Below are 21,903 nucleotides of genomic sequence, written 5' to 3'. Positions count from 1 at the left end.
GTGACTCCTTTTTCTGCCAGGATAATTGCCGTAATTGCATTTACAAATTCATTTATCCCACAATCTGTATGCGGTTGGTGACTTTGTAGAAATATTTTTCTGAAAGTGTAAGGGGGGATATATGTATGAGAGATTTAAAGGACTTTAAGGATATATCTTATCCTTCTAAAAATAAATAATAGATATCTTATGATGGTATTTTAATATATTAAAAAGATTAAAGCTATACCATACCCGGTACTTCTAAGAGAGTTTTTATATAGAAACTTTACGAAAAGTACCAGGTATCATATATTCCTTTTATTTTTATTTTTTAATTTAAACTTAAAGCCTAATATCTAACTTTCTTTTCTCATTTCCATTACAGGTAAGTCATGTGAGCTGTGAAAGGAACAATGACGACAAAAATATGAGAAGAAAGCCCTAAAAAAGCCTAAAAGAAAGCCTTAAAAAGTCCTTACAACTAAGAATCCTAAATGCTGCAGGCAAGCTGAAGTGTCAACCTAGTTAAACAGCCAACGCTTATCCTTCAATGGTATATATACATATATATATGTATATACATAAAAAAAAGAAAAAAAAAAAAGACCCATCCCCTTAGAAAAATGCCCTCCGGCAGATTCCCTTGAATTAGCTGCCAAGCAAAAATTGACGTTTATTGTTTTTTTTTTTTTTAGAATTTTTATGAGCCAGTCTAAGAAAACATGAACTGACATGTTCGAGGGGGGAAAGAGAGCAAAGATCAATGGCGAAATGCTTGGCACGTTCGTGGCTCGAAGTGGCTATGAAAAATCACGCATACGACATGTAGTACAGTGCGTTTGGAAAATGTGTCAATTGTCATTGTTAATTAATTGATTTATTTCAATAAGCAAGTAATTATTTTTTAGGATTTTTTTTTTATAAAAATATAAAATATTAATATAAATATCACGCATACGCTATGTGGGACAAGAAAGGCAAGTGAAAAAAAGCATTGCCTACTTACTAGGGCTTGGCCTTTTAATTAATTGTAATATTAATTAATTGATTTATTTCAATAAGCAGGTAATTATTTTTTAGGATTTTTTTTATAAAAATATAAAATATTAAAATAAATATCACGCATACGCTATGTGGTACAAGAAAAGCCAGTACAAAAAAAAACCATTGCCTACTTACTAGGGCTTGGCCTTCGCCTTTTAAGCTGCTTTGTGTGGCAGCAGATTTGATTTAGTTTCAAAAAAAAAAAGGGAAAAAATAAGAGAAAGATACAGAAACACACGTGGATTTGGAAGAAAAAAAAATTATATATTTCATTTTTATTTGGAAGCGTTTTTGCGCCTCAACTCCCACAGAGCCACAGGGAAACCCTTTTCGCTTCTTTTGCCTGTTTTTTATGATTGTCTTGAGGATTTTCGTTTTACATTTGTATGAATTTTTAATATGCCAACGAGCCAAGAAGCCAACACAAAAATACAAAAAAAAAAAAAAAATTGGAAGCCAAGAAGGCATAAATATCAAACAGCCAAAAGCCAAATGCGAAGGAAAAAAAAGGAATCGGAATCAGAATCTGAATCAGAAACCAACAGAAGCAACAAAGCAACTGGGCAGAGCCGAGCAAATATAAAGATAAAAAGGAATATCAAGCCAAATAAACCTTAAGGACATTGTAATATTAATTCAAACGGACATGTACAAAAGAAACCAAGCCAGGACCAGAGCCAGGACGAAAAAAAAAAATGTAGGGAGACTTGAAACGGTCTTAGCCTTATTCCTTTTGTGGCCTTAACATGTGTGTTTATAAAAACAAGAAAAATATAAATAAAATGTAAAAGAAATTATCAAATGTAGGTTCAAATCTGATTCCTTACAGGTCCTTAAAGACCAGTCCTGAATACTGAATCCTGAATTTAATGAGACCGAGTGCCACTCGAAATTTCTTTATTATTAGCTTGTCGGCCCAGAAAAATGTGAATTTAAATGCTCCCGAGCAGCGAAGAGCTCAGCGAAGTAAGCGAATTTTAATTGCCACCATCGTGCTAAACAAAAAAGGACTAAAAAAAGGACATAGCACGGAATGTTACGAGTGGTGTGGCATTTTAAAGTGCGACCTACATTTTTCATTTGAATTTATTGAGAAAATCCATATGGCCTGGCAATCAATTAGGTTCGAGGGTCATTGAGGAATTAAAAGTTTGTGAGCCACTTTTTTTGTTGGTGTTGTTGAATTTATTAAGCCATAAAAGGATAAAGGACAAGAGGACGAGAGGACGAAAGGACTCTCGGAATAGTTTACTTTCCAGAAACGATTCTGGCACTAATCGTATTTCTTTTTCGAAGCAACTGATATGCTACTTCGTATACAGAACTTCTTATACTTGTATCCTTGTATCCCTGTATCCTTGTATCCCTTCGTTAAGAAGAAGACATTGTTGGCAAAGTATGCAATAAGGATAACCATTTCCCCAGACGCCTAAACTGACCTTCCTCAAGTGCCAAAAAAATAGAACGCCTCCGGCAGGCTCTCTCTTCCACTTTTCTCTCTTTTTTTTTCGTCCTTCCATTCTGTAAATTTTCAGGACACCCCCACGCACATGGCAGATGGAGTGGAAGCCGTTCGACTGTTTACACTCACATCCCGACACACATCCTTTCCGATTAACATGTCCTGACAGAGGCCCATTCACAATTTCCATAAATCGTTCAGATTAATGCATTTCCGCTTTGATGCTCTAATCCTGACTGAAGTCCTGACTGATTATACTTATTTTTTTTTGTAAAATTGCAAATTATGAATAAATGGAAGAATAAATATTCATATCCTTTTTTTTTTTTGGATAGTTTTTATTTTTTAATCGTGACAGTTCTGTGGGAAAATTACATTCTGCGGTTGAGTCCCGAGCAACCTGTTGAGGTCCTTTCACCTCGTCCTGTGACAAGAAATTGAAAGCGAATCGATCGAAGACTCCAGCTGCGCAAGGACCTCACCAGGACACAGGGAGAAAAGCCCCTAAAGAGAGAATTATAATCAAAAAAGGATTAAAAACTGTAGTAGTTCTTATCCTCTTGGTCCTTTTGATCCTTTCCAGTAGACTCCTGTCTACTATTACTTTTCGTAGCTCCTTGATGTGGGCTAGTTGGGTTTTTAGTCTCGCCGGGAATTGATTTTCCATGTAAGGACATTAAGAGTGCTTTCGCAATCGGTTAGTGCCTGCGGCTCGGTTAGTCACTTCATCAATCAGTCAATCAGCCAGTCAATCGTTCAATCAGCCAGTCAGCCAGTCAAGCAGTCAACCAGCTCTCCATGTCTGTTATTACAGGACAACATAAAAACTTGTTCCTGTGTGTGTGTTCGGGTCAGGATACATGGAAAACCGTTTACTCTCCCAGCTAGTGGAGGTTATATAGTATAGTATGTCCTGCCATGAGAGTGTGAGGGTGTAAGAGTGTGTGTATATGTGTGTGTGTGTGTGTGTTAAGTGGAATCTGCCTCTAAAGACTCCAAAAGTATTCATTTCAAGCTGCCAAATCAAAAAAAAACTGAAAACTGTAAAACAATCAAAAGGACATAATTGAATTGCATAACTTTTTGGGGGAGTAACGGTTCAGGTTGGAAGATAAAGACAAAAGAGAAGCTAAAAAACAGACAGGACTTCATTTACATAACCTCCAAAAAAAAAAAAAGAAAATCAAGGTAGAGTTTAAAGCGAAATCTTAAAAAAATGAAAACTAAAGTGTAGTGTTTGGGTTTTAATTTTAAAATAAAATAAAAAAGGGATAAAAAATGTTACTAAAAGCCTTCCTTTAATAGAATTGTGTCCTTTATCCTTTGTGAACTTTAATCGAATGAGAGGCAGTGCCGCCTATTAAGGACTCTGAAAATATTCCATATTTATGAACGGCAAGGATTATTGAATTTTAGGTAGAACTGTGAGAGCTATCATAGCTTTGAGAAATCAGAGTGAAATGAAATCCAGGTCCTTTTTGTTTTTTGTTTTTTTTTGTTGAGGGAGGGAGGTGTGGCGCCTCTTTTTGTCGCCTTTTGCGACAATGTCGCTGCAGGATATTGTGCGTTAAAATCTGTCAACAGAAATTCAATTACACTCTGTACTGTGCGTGTCTCCGTCTTGTTGTTCTTTCTCTCTCTATTGTTGTTGTCTCCTTCTGTTGGGAGTATGACCATCTCTGTCGGTGTCATTGTCACAGCTTACAACTGTTACTTGGTCCTTTGGTCCTTCGAGCTACGAGCTAGCCCCGGCCGGAGGTTGGGTTGCCGTTTTTATGGCTGCAACTGCTGTCGTTCATCTCCTGCCTCGTTATGCGCTTCTTCATCTGTTTCTCTTCCTTCTCCTCCTTCTCCTCCTTGTTGTCCTTATCCTTGTCATGTCCTTGCTGTCCTCATGCCTTTGGCCCGAAAACTGCTTAGTGTTTTTAACTGCTTTCCGTTTAAACATCGCCGCAGCCGTCGCCGTCGCCGTTGCCAGAATTGAGTCATAGGAGAGGGGTAGTCTGGTCTACCCCTCTCTTTCTCTTGGCCATCGCCCCATCTCTTTCCAGTCTTTAGTAGACAGGACTACAAGTGGCCGACACAAGCGGGCAATGAATCCAAGTCAAGTGCTCCTGCATGGAGACATTTAATCTCTCCATCGATTCGTGAGATACAGATACAGTATCTGCCAGATAGGTGGAGTTCCTTAGGGAGATAACTAGCCCTACTAATTCCTCCTAATTGGCCGAAAAGCAACCTGAGATGCTACTCCTTTTTCAAAATTCTCCTAATCCCACTTTAGATAATACTTTAATCCTTTTGCCAATAACGATTTACCAACAAGATACTCTGGAATAGAATGTTTTCCAAAAAATAAGTAGTTTTAATGAACGAAACTAGTTTTTGGAAATAAAGGTGGTTCTCTAGAGGGATTTGTTTTTTGCGGCCAAAAATAAACTGAATTTAATTACAAACTTTTGGATGCCAGCTACCCTTGTGGTTTTTTTTTCGGAAAAAAAAAGAGAAACTTTCATTGTTGATTTTCAGTTTGAATTTGAAACTGAAAAAGGCCAGCAATTGTAAGCTATCCTGTTCCTTGCTGAGAAGACTCTAAGTCCTTAGAAGAGGAAACTGGCAGGAAAGGCAAAAAATAGGGGGGGGATATAGCTTAGAACCCCTAGGGGGCCTCGCCATCTACCTCGTTGAGCTCTCTGGCCTCCGTTTATTTCCGCTAATAGCGAACAATGCATTTTTTAGCGGGGATTTTGGTTTCGGATTACAGAAGCAGGAGCAGGAAGTCCTTGGCGGTCCTTGGCTCCTCTTTCGCATACCAATCGATATTTAATCGATAAATAAATAAATCCAGATAATATGATTTACAATTTAAATCGAATCCCTTAGACTTAGACTCTCTCTAACTTTCTCGATTGAACAATGACCGAAGCTCAGGCGGAAAATTGGTTGGAAAGGAAAGGATATCCGTTGTGGCCCAAAGGTCCTGCCTGCCTGCCTGCCTGCGATGAAAAGTTAAATTAATAATTGAATTTGAATTTGAGTTTGAGTTTAGTGCTTTTGAGGGAAAGTGCTTCAAGTTGGCTATTGGATTTGTGTTCACACTTTGACTTTTTCACCTTTCAGCAGGTCCTGCGGGCTAGAGGTCCTCACAGGTCCTAAAGGTCTACAGGTTCTAGTCAAGTTTTTAATCAGTTATGTAAATTTGTTTTTTGTCTTTCCGGCTTCGGCTCCAACTCCGATGCCTTAATTGGCCTTCAACATTTTATGAATTGTGCAAATACCCAGCTTATATTTTAAATTCTTCTCATATACTGTACTCTGATGGGTTATTTTCCAATTGAATATATATTATATTATTGCATTTTTGCATTTTACCGGCGTGGACTGCCCTGGCCTGCCAAGTGGCTTTCGTTCTATTATTGATATTGATTTTCCCCACCACTGACCATTTTTTATATTTATATATTATATTTTTTTCCCCCCATTTCCACTCTCTTATCAAATAATAATATTATTTCATACATATTTAATGGAAAGCATCGCAGCAATACAGGAATATATATATGTCTATATATAAATTAAAAAAAAAAAGACCACTCGAAAGGCGATGAACTTTGTCGGGGGAAATAAAACACTTTTAATTGAAAATGTCATTGCGAATGCTTAATTTTAATTCATGAATTTATTGGAGACTGGCTTTGGTTACGATTACGGTTTCGGTTGATTATCCGGTCATGGATCCGGATCCTTTGCCAGGATGCCAGGATGCCATGATGCCAGGATGCACAACGATATGGCCGGTTATCATCTACAAGTGCCGCAACTTGAGTTTCGATGTCCTTATGGTCCTTACGGCAACTGCAACTGCAACTGCAGCTGTCACTTGCTGCCGTTGTCCTGCCGTTGTCCTGCCGCTGTCCTGCCGCTCTGGAATGCGAATGACATGGATATATGTTGTGGAATTTCTCCGGCACTTACTCACGCTTGTCTGCACTTTGGAAAAATGGGTGTCCTTTGGGTTTCTTTAAATCGAATTTCTGGTTGGAAATGTTTTTTAAATGGGTTTTGGATGAGAAAACGATAAGAATCGATAGTTTCGGTAGCTCTAATCCATATTTGTATCGATTTTTTGTATTATTTATTTAAATAGTGGGCTTCGATAATTACGATAGACATGCTAGATAGATTTTTAATCGATAGTTTTCTCAGTTATCGCTTTGTAATATTTATCTTTTTGTAATTCAAATTATAGAGTTATAAATGGATAAATATTATGTTAAATTTAAGTTGTGAATTTATAGAACTGCGATATATCGATAGTTTTTATTGTTATCGATTTATCGATTATTATTCATTTATGGTTAAAATTTTAAAAGTTTTAACAATTCCCTTTTTGTTTTCCGATAGACTTCCAATACTACTTTTAATCGATAACTATAGATAGTTATTACTCTTTTATTCCTCAATTTATTTAATAAATATTTATTTTCTCTGTAAGGACTCGCACACTATTAATTGAAATGCACAGGACGGTGGAAATTATTCGTCGGTTGACCAAATTGGAGTCTGACTGGGACAGGACAGGCAACTAAGGACCAAGGACCAAGGACCAAGGCCAGGCGGCAAGGACATTATCCCACGACTTAATGCGGCCAAAAGGTCTGATACTGACTCTGACTCTGTCTCTGATGCTGATGCTGATCCTGTTGCTGTTTTCTGTCCTGCTGGATGTTGGTCCTGCTGGTCCTTGGTCCTGGTTAGGTTTCTGTTTCTGGTTGTGATTTGGATTTGGATTGTGATTCCGATTCGGTTAGCCAGGTGAACAGCTGCGATAAGCCAGAGACATTTCATTAGACCATTAACTGTCAGGTGCATGTGTTCCGAGTAACTGTATCTGTAACTGTATCTGTATCTGTATCTCTATCCTGTAGGAGTATCTGTATCTGTGAGAGTGTTAGTGGTCCTGTCAGTGTGCAAATTTTTGTACTTCCCGCCATGACCGTCTGACAAATTGATAAAAAAAAAATGTAATTTATTGGCAGGACCTCCTCGTTTCACATTTCATTCTTTATATTTTTTATTTTTTGCATATTTTTGAACAGAAATTTCTCCTTTTTTTCCACCTGAATGGTTTCAATGGAAATTGCCTTGAATAATGAGCAAAAAAAAAAATGACAATTTATGGAATGAAATGTTAAAAATATTATACAATTTAAGAGAGAATCGAGAGAAGCTCTACACTTTCTGAAGTGCTTCTGGAATTATATTGTATTCCTTAACCGATCCGATTTTAATCAGATTAGCATGTCCTGGCCATTGTCCTTAACAATGAGCAATTGATTGTGAGAGTATTTTGGCCCCGACTGCCCCTTCGATTCGATTCCATTAAAATGGTTTGCATTATGGCCCAAACAATAATTTAAATTGCCAGGACTCAGGACACACAGGAGCAGCAGCAGGAGCAGGAGGCACACAAGCAATTTTGTTTACATTTGAACGAGTGTATGTGTGTGTGTGTGCTAGTGTGTGTGGGTGTGCATGTCCTGTAACTATGTTGTAACTGGTAACTGTCAAATTGGCTGACAGAACAAGAGGAGCGTAGGAGGCAAGAGGACATCCACCATGGTGGTTAGCATTTTAGTTGTTTCTTTTATTTATTTTCTTTATAATATATTAATTTATTTACTTAAATATCTAATTTATTTAATAACTTATTTAATTTATTAATATTTCTTATATTTATTTAATAATCACTCTTAAAACTCTGCCTCGAATTGTGGTTTTTGAAACGGCACGCAGTCTGGCAAACAAATAGTTTGCTTTTTGTTGACTTGGCTTTGGCTTTCTGGCCAAGATGTTGTTGTTGCCAGGATCTCTGTGTGTATCTGTGTGGGTGTGCTTCTCTGTTTGCCTGTGTTTGTGACTTTTGATTAGGCCCACTGTTTGCTCGGCGGTTACCAACGTCCGACCAGCGTCCCACGTCCTTGCCCAAATATGTTTTTAACCCAATCTTCCTCCCAGCTTCAGTTTCCAGCCCTTTGTTCAATTCGATTCATTGCCTTTGCCCTACACTGAGAGAAAAGTTATTAACTATTTTTAAATAATTTTTAAAACATTTTTTAAGTCACAAGGAATTGTTTATTTTTTATTTAAAAGAAAAGACTAGACTTGAAAGTCCTTCTAGAAAGGATTGTAACTTTTTCTCTCAGTGCTCAGTCATCTGCATCTTGCCTGTCCGGCTTCTATACTATATATCCCTTCTTTGGGGCCTATATCCTTGGCCAGGATTCCGATTCCTTCATTTGTTCCTTCACTTCCGGCTCACGTCGTTCGGCAAGGTGCGGGTGGGCGAGTGTTCCTGACAAATATTGTCTTTATTTTCTGGCTCCTCGATTCCTTACGCTTTTTATTATTATTTTATTCTTTCCTCCTCTTACTCTTTCTCTTGCTCTTATTTTATTTTATTTTATTCTATTTTTTGTGCCATGTCCCATGTCCTTGTGGACATTTCATTTGACTCGCCGTTATCATTTGTTTTTGGCCGTTGACACCACCTACCTCGTCCAGGATGTGTGCTTTAGTGTGTGTGTGTATGTGTGTGGGTGTGTGTGTGTGCGGGTGTGTGTGTGCGTGTCCTGATTATTGTTATTTGCACACGTGTGTGCCCACACACACACACCATCACACTAACACACATCCTAACACACAAACTGCTTACCTGTCATCTCCGGCCATCTGTCTTACAGATCCTCACTTCTTTCTTTCAGTTTTATTTTTTTGTTGTTCCTTCTTACAGGACCTTGCCCCGAGGGTCCTTTTGATTAATTCTGCTTTTATTTAATTGAAAGTTTGCGAGAAGATTTACTTGAATTAGTTACAAATGCATTCAATATTGAATGAGCCAGCGAGCCAGTTGGGGGAAAAAGTCTGAGTTCTGAAATAAATCACTCCGTGGGGAAATGTTAACAGAAATTAAATGTAAATTTTATTAAAAAAGGGGGCAATTAATAAAAAATAAAGGAGTTAAAAGGGTGGTTATTTGGTAAATAAAATAAATAATAAATTAAAAATAGTCTCAGAATTCTAATTATCTTTTTCTCACAATAATATTTATTCCAACTACTCTCTTGATGGCTCATAACTTTTAATACAACTTCTGTTATAACTTCGCTTATAACTTTTATTAAATAATTAAAAATCTCTAGAACTAACAAACTAGTTATCCTTTAAAAATACCCCAGCATAACGAAAGATTTCTGCTAATTGCATTTCTGCCGGTGTTAATTAGCACTCTTTACCCTAATGAGCTCATACCGCACTCACCGACATTATCCTGCAGGATATGTTAGTGTCTGTCTGTATGTCTGTCTATCTGTGTGCATCCACCCCACACACCCCACACACCCTACACGCATGTGTGTATACTGTTATTTCCATAGACAGGATGGACTGGATGGTGGTTGTGCCGGAGCACTGTTTACAAAACTTATTTATAGATTGGCCCGCAGAGGGTCCTGCCCTCATCCACATGCCATCCACTTTCCCGGCTTAATACCATTCTACATTCTATATTTTTATTTTCTTTTCTTTTCTCTAGATACTGACGTCAGTTTGTCATTCAGTCAGTCAGTCAGTCATTAAGTCAGTTGTCGTTCGGCCCATGGAGCTGGACCAGAGTCATTTGCATATTCAGAGCCAAGGATTACCTTTTCTTTTTTTTTTTTTTTGCAGTCCAGACAGAACAAACAATACGCGTGGTGGCCATAGGTGAGGAAAATTGTCACAGGACAAACAAAAAGCTGGCAAGGATAATGGTGGTACAGAGAAACAGAGAGAGAGGGGATGGCTGGAGGTTGCCTTTGATTTATCGCCATAATAATCGTGAGGAGGAATCCTTGTGGGTAACATTATTTACAACTATGTTGTCCCGGAATGATGAATGATTCTAAACTAGAAGGCACTCCGAAAGGTAACCAACACCCTCACTCGCTCACCCTCCAGACAAATGTCCTGTCGGGTTTTCGGGCTAACAGGGATCTCATCTTCCAGCTCAAGTTAATAATTGATATTATTATTTCGACAAAGTGATGAAGACTCAGTGGGCACTTTCCTTTAAGAAGGCCTGCTCGAAGGTGCTTCCTAAAGAAAATTTTTAAAAAATTTTAAAAAAAGTTTCTAGGCAAAGTTTTGATGTAGATAAGTGGGAAATCGATAAACAAATCAATTAGTGTACAGCTTTTGAGAATCGGGTGAGAATTGGCCAAGATATAGACATCGTTAGGGCTCAGATAGGAAAATCATGGAGATTATAAGGGCGTTTATCAGGAAAATATGGAAAAATTTGAAAGAAAGTTTTGATGCAAAGTTTTGATGCAGAATTGCGGGTAATCGATATACAAATCGATTAAGGTATTCCGCTTGAGAATCGGATGGGAATTGGCAGAGATATGGCCACCGATAGGGGTCCTATAAGGAAATCCAGGATTCCGCATGGGGTCCCATCAGAAAAAGTTGAAAAAATTTCAAAAAATATTTTGTTCTCAGATTTTGATGCAGAACTGCGGGGAATCAATATACAAATCGATTAAGGTATTCCGCTTGAGAATCGGATGGGAATTGGCCAAGATATAGCCACCGATAGGGGTCCTATGAGGAAATCCAGGATTCCGCAAGGGGTTCCATCAGAAAAAGTTGATAAATTTCAAAAAATATTTTGTTCTCAGATTTTGATGCAGAACTGCGGGGAATCGATATACAAATCGATTAAGGTATTCCACTTGAGAATCGGATGGGAATTGGCAGAGATATGGCCACCGATAGGGGGCCTATAAGGAAATCCAGGATTCCGCAAGGGGTCCCATCAGAAAAAATTGAAAAAATTTCAAAAAATATTTTGTTCTCAGATTTTGATGCAGAATGACGGGTAATCGATATACAAATCGATTAAGGTATTCCACTTGAGAATCGGATGGGAATTGGCAGAGATATGGCCACCGATAGGGGTCCTGTAAGGAAATCCAGGATTCCGCAAGGGGTCCCATCAGAAAAAGTTGAAAAAATTTCAAAAAATATTTTGTTCTCAGATTTTGATGCAGAATGACGGGGAATCGATATAAAAATCGATTAAGGTACTCCTCTTAAATGTGAGGAAATCCCGGATTTTGCAAAAGGGTATCCACATAAAAATTGGCAATAAATTTTAAAAATATTTGTTGTCATGATTTTGATGCAAATTGATGGAGAATCGATTAACAAATCGATTAAGGCATTCCTCTGAAGAATCGGCTAAGAACCGGCCGAAATATAGACCTGGCGGCCTGGCGAGGGTCGTATCTGTTTATTTGTGTTGAAAACTTAAATTGTATTAATACGCAGCAGAATATGAAATCACGATGTCCTTTCAGGAAGGACCCTCGCCCACACACACACACACTGGAACTCGCACGCACACATAGGGACACAAGCGGAAAATCTGAAAATCACTCGCTTAAGTAAGTTCTTGCTGCGTGAGAATGTGAGTGTGAGGGTGTGTGTAAGTGTGTGGTGTCCTTTCGTCCCTATAACCCAACACCTCTGCCTCTCTCTGGCTCTCTGTACCCCTGTATTGGCCTCTCTTTCTAGCACTCTCTCTCTCTCTCTTGATTATCCCAATGCCCTCAAACTTTCCAGGCTTTTGTTTATTTTCGTACGCTTGGTTGGCTTGCTTTTCCGCTTTTCCAGCCCGGCGTTCTTCCATTTCCCTCTACTTTACCTCCACCTCCATCCTCCACCCTCTATCCTATACCGTGTCCTGTGTCCTTCCCCCCTCTCCACCCCCCCCCTCGTATCTCCAGCTCACACACATTTCTCTCTGTCTGTCTCTGCGTCATGTCTCATGTCTCTAGGCTTGTTTGCGCTTAGTTTGATTGAATGCTCCTAAGTATGTGGCTCTATCTATCTCTTTCCGTCACCGTTATGCCCTCTCTTTCGTTCAACGACTGGCAAGGATGTGTGTAAGGATGTGTATGAGTTCCATCAAATCAAAGGATCAGACAACAACGCTTCTGTCCCAAGTCAATGGCCAACAGATTGCTGACTTTTGAGGCAAGACTTACTTTCAAATGTTTAGTGCAACTATTTATTTTCAAGTCAGGAAGTTACGAAAACAATATATTTCAGGAAATTATGGAGCAATTAAGTTTCAAAATTTATTTCCAAACAGGCCCACATGGCGGCTACTTGATATTTTAAATATATTTCATTATTTTTATATTTATTTTCATACATCTTTATAAAAAAATACTTTATATAATCACCACTTCTTTTGTGGTTTAAGTATTATTATTCAGAATTTTATTTTGGGTATTTTTTCAGAAAAAGTTTTTGAAAAACATACCTCAAGGTTCTACTCCATTTTTTTATAGAGAAATTAAGAAATAATATTTCTTAATTTTTTTGGTATTTTTTAGAAAAAGTTTTGGAAAAATACCACAAGGTGTTATGTTAAATAAAACGTTAAAATAATCAGTTATAAGAATTAAGAATAGTTAAAGTAATAGTATTTTTTCATAACTTAAAAAAAAAAAAGCCGTACCACATGTCGGCTACTTAATATTCCCAATATACCTCATACGCCCCGTAGCCCCAGTTCCAGTTCCCAGCCAAAACTGTAAACTTCAAGAGCTGCTAATTAGTATTGGCCAAGGACTATAATTTAGGGGAAAGCGAAAAAAAGGCAACTAATAAAAAGGGAAATGCAGGTGGAAAAAAAAGGAAAGTGGAAAGTGAAAGAGAGGAAGGAGGCAGAGAAAGTGGAGAAAGTGGCTCGGCTCAGAGGCCTCGGCTCAGTTATTGTCCATTATTTAGGGCTGTTAGGCGATTTCCGTGCTGAAATTGAATGTGTGGCCCATTTCTATTTAAAGCCAATGCAAAGTGCAGTTCACACGCACTCACACACTGCCACTGGCGAGAGTGAGAGAGTAAAAAGGATACAAAAAGGATACGAAAAAGGAGCTGAAGGAGGAAGGAAGTGAGGAAAAGGAAGCGAAAGGCAAGGGATCGGGCCAGAGAACGAGCAAATAAAACGTTGCTAGCCACACGCCATTTTCATGTTGCATCCTGCCATTACTGCACTCACACACACACACTCCAGCACACACTCCAACACACACACACATTCCAAAGGACACACGTATGTGTGGCCAACAGTGAAGGACAAAATAATAAGGATAATGAAACAAGTTCTTAAAATCAAAAGTCAGGAAAGTGACTTGAAATTCTTTATTCCATTTCATCATCCATCAAAAAAATACCAAATAATTTTTTAGTCCTTACACTTAGTCCTTATAAGTGTGATGAGTCCTGTGTAACTGTGTTGGCAGAAAGAGATGGCATCAGGCAGGACTAGAGGGAGAAAGAGAACCGATTCTGGGGCTCGCCGCATGCAAAACTGCTCGTTTATTCAACAACATAAACATTGTTGTGCACATAAATTTATACAAAGTTCTAGTTTACATACCAGGCTAAAAGGGGGTTGTCCTAGACGTCCTGCCAAGCGGGAGGGGGAGGGGGGGCGCCCAAGTGGGCGGCTATGGGCGTGGGCCAGTTAACGGGTCGAATCGATATTCATATCAACCGCAAAATGTGTGTCGCTGTCGCTGTTGATGTTGCTGTTGCTTGTATTTTGTTTTTTTTTTTTTGTTCATTGTTGCAACAGCGTTTCGTTTTTATTTCCTGAGGGGGCAGGAGGCATGAGGCAAGAGGCAGGTGGCAGGAGGCAGTCCTGAAAGTAGGCTGCACATTTTGATGCATTTTAAAGAAGCCCACCGACTGCCAGGACACGGCCAGGGCCAGGACATATGCTCCACGCCATCACTTTTTCGGTCAATTCGGTATTTATTCATTCTTTTTTTTTTTTTCTTGTGTTTTTTGTGCCTTTTGCCTCTGGCTTTTAACGCCACCTGGTTGCATATTCTGATAAGTTAAGTTAACAACAATGACCGACCGACTGGGCCGAGAGCCAAAAGCCAAATGCATCAAACATTCATAAAACACGGTACTTCGAGTGTGAAAAAGGACATGCTTTCTACTCCAAAGGGTGCTGTTCAGATCTATCTGGGCGTTATTTTTTCAAATTGTTTATTTTAATGGAGTTTGGGGGAGTTTTTTTCTATTTTTTCTAGATGATATACATTTTATTGAAATATTTTAAAGTACAATTTAAGGAAAACATCATAAGTACCGGATATTTATAGTCTAGTCTCTAGGTTTAACTTTCTAGATCTATTTTTTTAATTATATTAATTTTAAGAGAGTTTTTGATGTACTTATTTGTATTTTCACAGAAAGTGTCACAAGTATCGGCTATTTATAATTAAAATAAATATATATACAGATCTAGAATCTCTGTTTATTTAAATAGAATATTCTAACATTTATTACATTATTATTTATTTAATATATTTTATTTTTAAAATATATATTTAATTTATTCAAACTATTATGTTATACTCACAATCTTTTTAGATATTTTTTTCATTTAGACAACAAAATGTTGTATAATTTATATTTTATTTATTTTGAAAAGACTCTGAAGTACCAGGTATCTATAGTTCAAATTGTTACTTAAAATTTTCCTTATCTAATACTTCAATTAATAAAATAGCTTAATAGATTTATTTTGTAGGCAACCGACTCTCAGAAGTACCGGGTATCTATAGTTAGGACCTAGATCTAACTATCTTTTGTAGATAAAAGCCAGTTAAAAGCACTCGGTATTTATAGTCTTTACTCTTTCCCTGTAATTACTTTTTCATAAATAAATATTTGTTTCCCTTTTTATTTCCGCCAGCCCTGCAGCCCGGCAGCCATTGCCAAACGAAGTGAACAAATTTTTAAACCGCTTATTAAATATTAACAGAGACTTATTTATTGATGGCTTTTTAAATCAAACTTTGAGCTTGATTTATTTAAATTTCTATGCTCGAAACAATGTTTACTTTTTAGCTAATTAAATTGTTTCATATTTGTACTGGCATAGTCTTTAGTTTCTAATGGATTTCTGTTTTTTGAAATTCTCCGACAAAAAAAGAAGCAAAATGGCATTCCACTTGAAAGTAAATGAAATTCAGCGCCAAGTTGGAATTATTCTTGCCACCATTCAACAGTTGGTCTTTGCCTTGGGTTCGATTCGTTTTTTGTGGTTTTTTTTTGGTGGGCTTGGGGTGTGGTTGGGTGGTGGGGTGGTTGGAGGCGAGAGTTTTGGGACAAGGCCGCGGTGGTTTCTGTTTGCGTTTGCGTTTTGTCAGCCGTGACAGCGACGGCAATTGCGCCACCTGCGGCTCCATATTGACACTCAGTGTGTGTGTTGGTGTGTGTTGTTGTTGTGCCAGTGTGTGTGTGTGAGTTGGTATACCTGTGTGTATGTCAGTGTGGTAGTGTAATGTGGCAGTGTACCCTTGTTTGTTTATGAGCCCTAATCAAATTGCTCATAATTAGATGCAACAAAGTTGAATCTTTTGAGGCGTTTTCCACTCTCTCTCCTCCATACCTCGTCTCCCCCCAAAAAAAAGGACAAAAAAGCCAAACCCTGTTTCTGGGACCCACCCTTCACACCTTATGGCCCGAAAAAGGACTTCCTGTCGTGTCGGAATCGTCGGCATACCAGAAACGCACGAACGGATACGCCACGTTAGCTGTTTGGAATTTGCCCAAAAAAGGACCAAAAATCTAAACGATTCTTCGAGGTCCTTTTTGTGCTCAAAACGAGGATAACAGCAGACAGGATATAGGGCCAGAGAACTATCAAAGTTTCAAGTTATAGTTTCAAATAGTTTTCAAAAATGATTTAGTTTCAAAAGTCTTTCTTAATTGTCTTGGAAATCATTAAAATCCTTTTCCAAATTGCACAAAGAAGTGTCCTTTTTTTTGTGTAAATATGTTATGTCATTTATTTGTGGCTTCCCCCCCTTAGTGCTTCCAAGCAATCCTTTTAGTCCTTGGAGCAGTAGAGTTGCCAGAGCAGCCACCCACAGTGCAGCATGTGGCAAGTCTTTTGTCTCGGCGGCACATTGTGGAAGTTGCACATGAGTTGTTGTTGTTGTTGTTGAAGAAAAAAAAGAGACAGATAAACTGATTGACGGATGAACAGACAGAAGGAGCGAGATGGCGACACTGCACTTAATAGGACTGGTGGGGGGTGCTGTGGGAGAGTGGGTGGTTGGGTGGTGTAGCCTGGTAGAAGAAGCACACTGTTTGACATTTGCTGTCATTGTCAACGTCGTCGACAGTTGCTCCTGGTCCTGCTCCTGCTCCTGCTCCTGCTCCTGCTCGTGGTCCTGCTGATGTCCTGATGTTGCTGACCGCCTTCCGTCGCTTTGTGCAATTGCCCGTTGTTTACCCACTGCCTTTGACCCATCCACCCACTCACCCATACACCCACACACTGACTCAACCAACAACTAGCTATCCTGGAAAGGTATCCTAGGTAGCACCACCAAAAACCACATACCAGAGTGGCTCGCTGGGTTCACCGCCGGTGGGCAACGCCTTTGTCTCTGCGGTCGAGCAAGTCTGCTTATTGGGATTGCAGAGTGACCAAGGTGCCAGCCACACTAGAAACACAAAGGCACTGCAAAAAAAAATAAATAAGAAAATTAATAAATATTTTTAAAAGAGTAAAGAGAGTTTAAAAGATTTTAAAACCACTTTAAACAAGAAACAATAATTTTTCCCCCTAGAAACTCTTTATACTACTCTTTTTATAATTTTATATTTTTTCTCTGAGTGTCTATCTTTAAGTCCCGCCCACTTTCAACTGGCTGGCTGCACATTTCAATCGATTGTCACAACAAACAGAGCTGAGAGCAAGCAGTAAAAATATTTCATAAAATATTTACATTGTTGTGTTGTGTTGCTGTTGCAGCTCTTTTTATTTTTGTATTTTTTTTATTTTCTTCCATTCTTGTTTTTCTATTTATCCATTTGTTTATTTTCTGGTGCTCTGTCTCTGTCCAGTCCAGTGTCCTGTCTGTGTATCCTGTCGCTTGATTGATTTTGTATTAATTAAAGGAAACCATCGGGCAACCGGCAAAAAGGACAAGAATGTTAACGGAATGTCCGAGTTAAGGGATTACTCGATTTTTCTTTTTGATTTAATCAGGGGGGGAATTGGTGTCAATGGTTGTTACATTTTCAAAAGAATTCTTCTGCTATCCCTTAAGTATTTGAAACTATTTCTTAGAAACAAGAAATTACATTTTAAAGAAAAAGAATTCAGGGAAATACATTTCTTACCATTTAGCCCAAAAAAGTAGGATACAAAAATTAATTATATCATGGCTTCAGGCTAAGGATACATTGTTTAGTTTTAAATTCATAAAACAAATAAATAAAAAAATTATTAATACAAAAATAAAAATTATTTAAAATATTCTGCAAATTTCTTATAAAGGAAATTACATTTTAAGGATAAAGGATTGAGAAAAATGTATTTTCTTACCTTTAAACCCAAAAAAGTAGGCTAAAAAAAATTATAATTTTAATATTTCAAAATATTTTTCAATTTCTTGGAAAGAAAATAAAATTTTAAGGATAATGGATTGGACAAAAAATATCTTACCTTTTAGCCCTGAAAAGTAGGCAACAAAAATGATTCAAATAAGGATTCATTGAAAAATATTCTTCCATTAGTATATGAATTCTAACAAAAACCTTTTTTTGAATTTCTTTCCTTTACAGATTTTCTTCAATAAAATAAAATAAAATACAAGGAGAGAAAAAAATATATAAATCCTTGAAACGGAAACGGAAGTGACGCCATTGAGGAGAGCTGGGAGACCCGTAACTCGCGAGAGACAAACGGTGAAATAATGCAAATTAAAACACAATAAAATGTAAAACACAAATGACAGTGCCCGGGGAGGATACACACAGGACTCAGTGGCGAGAAATAGCGTTGTAACATTGCGAAGCGGTTGAAATGCCAAAAAATGCGCGTGGCGGCAACTTTTCCACTGAATTGATTTGAAAAGCACGGCCGTAGCAGCAGTAGCAGTAGCAGAAACAAAAACAAAACAAAAAAGAAAGTGGTTTAAGGCATACGGTACGTATACGCGATACGCCTGAAATCTAAGGGAAGGGGCGTGGCAGCAGTAGCAGTGGCAGCGGCAAGAAGCAAACGGAAATTTGCATAACTTTGCTGGCGTGGCATAAACATCAAAAACAAATTGCAAGTAACAAAAGAAACGGTCATAAAAAGGCGCCATCCTCGTAAAAATACAAAATACTACTACGAAAAAAAACAGAAATTACAAAAAAAATACATATATATAGTATATATATTGACCTCTCTTTCTGTTGAAGCCCCGCTCTTGCTATCCCGCTCCCACTTGGTGGAAATAATAATTTATGCAACAGCGAGAGTCGCGCCCAAAAATCAAACAAGAGTAGAATAAAAATAGAGGAAAAAACATAAAACAAAAACAGATAAATATACCATAATCATAATAATTAAGAGAACTAAAAAAATGTTCTAAAAAATAATTTAAGAACTATCCAAAAACATAATATTTCAAAAAGGAAAATAAAAGCAACCAAAACGCTATTAAAACGCTAGAAAAACGCTAGTAAAACGCTATTAAAACGCTAGTAAAACGCGTTCAAAACGCTAAAAAATTGTAGTGTTAGATTTTCAAAAAAAAAGAAAAGAAAAAATAAAATAATATTAAAAGAACGCTCTCAAGTCTTTGACACCAATACACTCAGAGAAAAATCAAGAAAAGAGAGAATAGGAAGAAGAAAAAAAACAGTAAAAAACCGTTATACGAGGGTTGCTTATAAATGTACCAGGACAGCGGCTGCAGCAGCAGTAGCAGTCGACGTGGCAGCAGTGCAGCAGCAGCAGCAGCAACATCTGCAACATCTGCAACAACTGCAGCAGCTGCGCCAGCAACAACAACATCAGCTACAACAACAACAACAACAACAGCTAGTAGTAGTGAAGAAGAGACCCTCGAAACGCTCACAATTATAACAACAACAACAATAACTGAGACCGATTTAAATGCGGCTGCCACAGCGACAACAACAACAACAACGGTTATAGCAACAACAACAGCAGCAGCAACACTTGCCACAACACTCGGTGGTACTGGTACCGGAGCGGAAGCAGCAACATTGGTGGGTGGTGCAGTGGGTGCAACACCGGTGGCAGCAATTAGCGATATCGAGGACTCGAGCCTGGTGGAAAGTGATAGCGAGGAGTGCCAATATATTGAGATACAACAGGACGGTGGCACCACCAACAGTAGCAACAGCATCAGCGGCAATGCGGCACAGCAGCCGCACCAGCAACACCATTACTTACAACAGCAGCAGCACCAGCAGCAGCAACAACAATTGCAACAACAGCAAGTGCCACCGGCTGTTGCAGCGGATGTCCGATTGTTGCGAAAAATCGGCTATATTGCATCGAGAGTGCGGTGTCTGGCAAAGTTCTATGGTGACTTCCGGTTGGTGAACCCGTACAGTGCCCGTCGGCAGCGCCGCCAATTGCAGGAGATCCTGTTGCGTCACTCGATCTTTGATCCTGGCAAGGAGCATCAGCGTGCCATTGTATTGGCAGCAGCAGCAGCAGCAATACTCCCAGCAGCAGCAGCAGCAGCAACAGCAGCAGCAGTTGCAACAGTTGCAGCAACAACATCAAGTAGAAGTAGAAGCAGCAGCAGCAGCATTGAATTGGAATTGGATCAACAGGAGCAACAGGAGGATAACGATTTGGAAGTTGAGGTGGCTAGAAAGTGCTCCACTAGCTCCACAATAAGCGGTACTGGCAGTGTTTCCGCTTCCGTTTCAATATCCGCTTCCGGTTCACAATCCTTTGCCGTGGCCAGTACATCGCCCATCGCTCTGCTCGAGGAGTTACTCATACAATTCTACGAGGATCACGAACAACAGCAACATTGCAGCAGCAATTTAACTGTCATACAGCAACAGTTCACCACCACCTGCAGCAGCAACAACAATCTAACTAACAACAACAACAATAATAATAATAATAATTACAACAATAATTGCCAGAGCATAGAGAACAACAACATGTCAACGTCCTTGTCGAATATGTCAGTTGTGGGAGAACAGCAACAGCAACAGCAGCAACAGCAACAGTTGCCAGAGCAGCAACAGGTCTTGCCACAACAACCTGCCACATCTAGTAATGCTGCTGCTACAGTGACACTGGCAGCAACAGCAACAGCAACAACAACAACAACACCAGCACCACCACCACCACCACTCATACCATCACCAACAGTTGCCACAACAGCAGCAGCAACACCAGCAACCACTGGCAGCACTCACTTGCAACCAAGCAACTTTACGGACAGCAATCCCGACAATCCCAGACGCCGTCGGGCCAGCGACTGTTCCGCCGTACAGGCCGCCCTCCAGAACCAGCTCCACTGCATTACACTGAAAAATAATAACTGCACTAGCGGTGGTGGTGGGAAATCAATGCCCTTTCATCGTGGCAGCTGCGGGGCGGCTGGAGAGCATCTGCTGGCTGCCAATTCGATTGCCAATCGGGCCACGATCATACTGAGCAAGTCCTGCAGCAATGTGGATGGCGATGCCATCAACTTGGGCCTGGGATTGGGCCTGGCCGGAGGCGGCGGAGGTGGTAACAAGTTGAGGGCCAGTGCGGCAGATATCGAATCGAATGTGGCACTAAACGGTGCCAATAACGGAAATGGAAATGGAAATGGTAACGGGAATGGAAATGAAAATGGCAATGGGAATAACGGGAACGGTAACGGAAATGCAAATAGGAATGCTAACGGAAACGGTAACGGTAACAACGAGTACAGCATCCTGCAACTGAACAACACGATCATCCAGTGCCACTTCAACGACGACGACTTTCGGGCTCTGGTCAAGGACCTCAAGCGGAAGGTCGAGTACACGGAGCGCATGAATTGGCTATGTGAGTAGATCGAAAAGCTATATATCTTTACATTATACTTGATACTTTATACTCGAAATGATATACTGAATATTAAATACCAAATACTACAGCTTAAGTCACGGTCGCCATAAAAAAGTTAACAGGAGCATTAGATTCTTACTATCTTTTATCTTCATACTTTACACTTGTTCTCGGACTCTTTTTATATGATTTTTTTTACGGTAGCCATAAAAACAGTTAATAGACTTGTCTTGTTCAAAAATTATATCTTTTAGTATTTGAAACATTATTAAAATTACTTTTAAAATATTTCCATTGAAAAGATAAAGAAATACTTCATTATAAGTATAATACCAAATAGTATCTACTATATCACGGTCGCCATAAAAAGTTAAGGAACTTTACAACACTCTTAAATGTCTTAAACACTTATAACTCAACCAAAAGCTCTTTAAATTAGAAGGACTCGCCTCGGTAA

General features: G+C 38.8%; 1 protein-coding gene across 1 annotated transcript in view; it reads left to right on the top strand.

Annotated features, from left to right (window-relative positions):
- LOC6503580 (high affinity cGMP-specific 3',5'-cyclic phosphodiesterase 9A) overlaps positions 1-21,903 on the top strand; it is a 116,017-nt gene that overhangs the window by 50,212 nt on the left and 43,902 nt on the right. Inside the window, exons 3-4 of the mRNA XM_032453545.2 lie at positions 6,984-7,144; positions 18,203-21,443. Of these exons, the coding sequence (XP_032309436.1) occupies positions 19,304-21,443 (2,140 nt within the window). The 5' untranslated portion in view covers positions 6,984-7,144; positions 18,203-19,303. The remainder of the gene's footprint in view (positions 1-6,983; positions 7,145-18,202; positions 21,444-21,903) is intronic.

The sequence above is a fragment of the Drosophila ananassae genome, chromosome XL (genome assembly GCF_017639315.1).
Source record: "Drosophila ananassae strain 14024-0371.13 chromosome XL, ASM1763931v2, whole genome shotgun sequence".
NCBI classification, from domain to species: domain Eukaryota; kingdom Metazoa; phylum Arthropoda; class Insecta; order Diptera; family Drosophilidae; genus Drosophila; species Drosophila ananassae.
The sequence above is the reverse complement of the archived record's forward strand: the minus strand, read 5'-3'. Positions and strand labels throughout refer to the sequence as shown.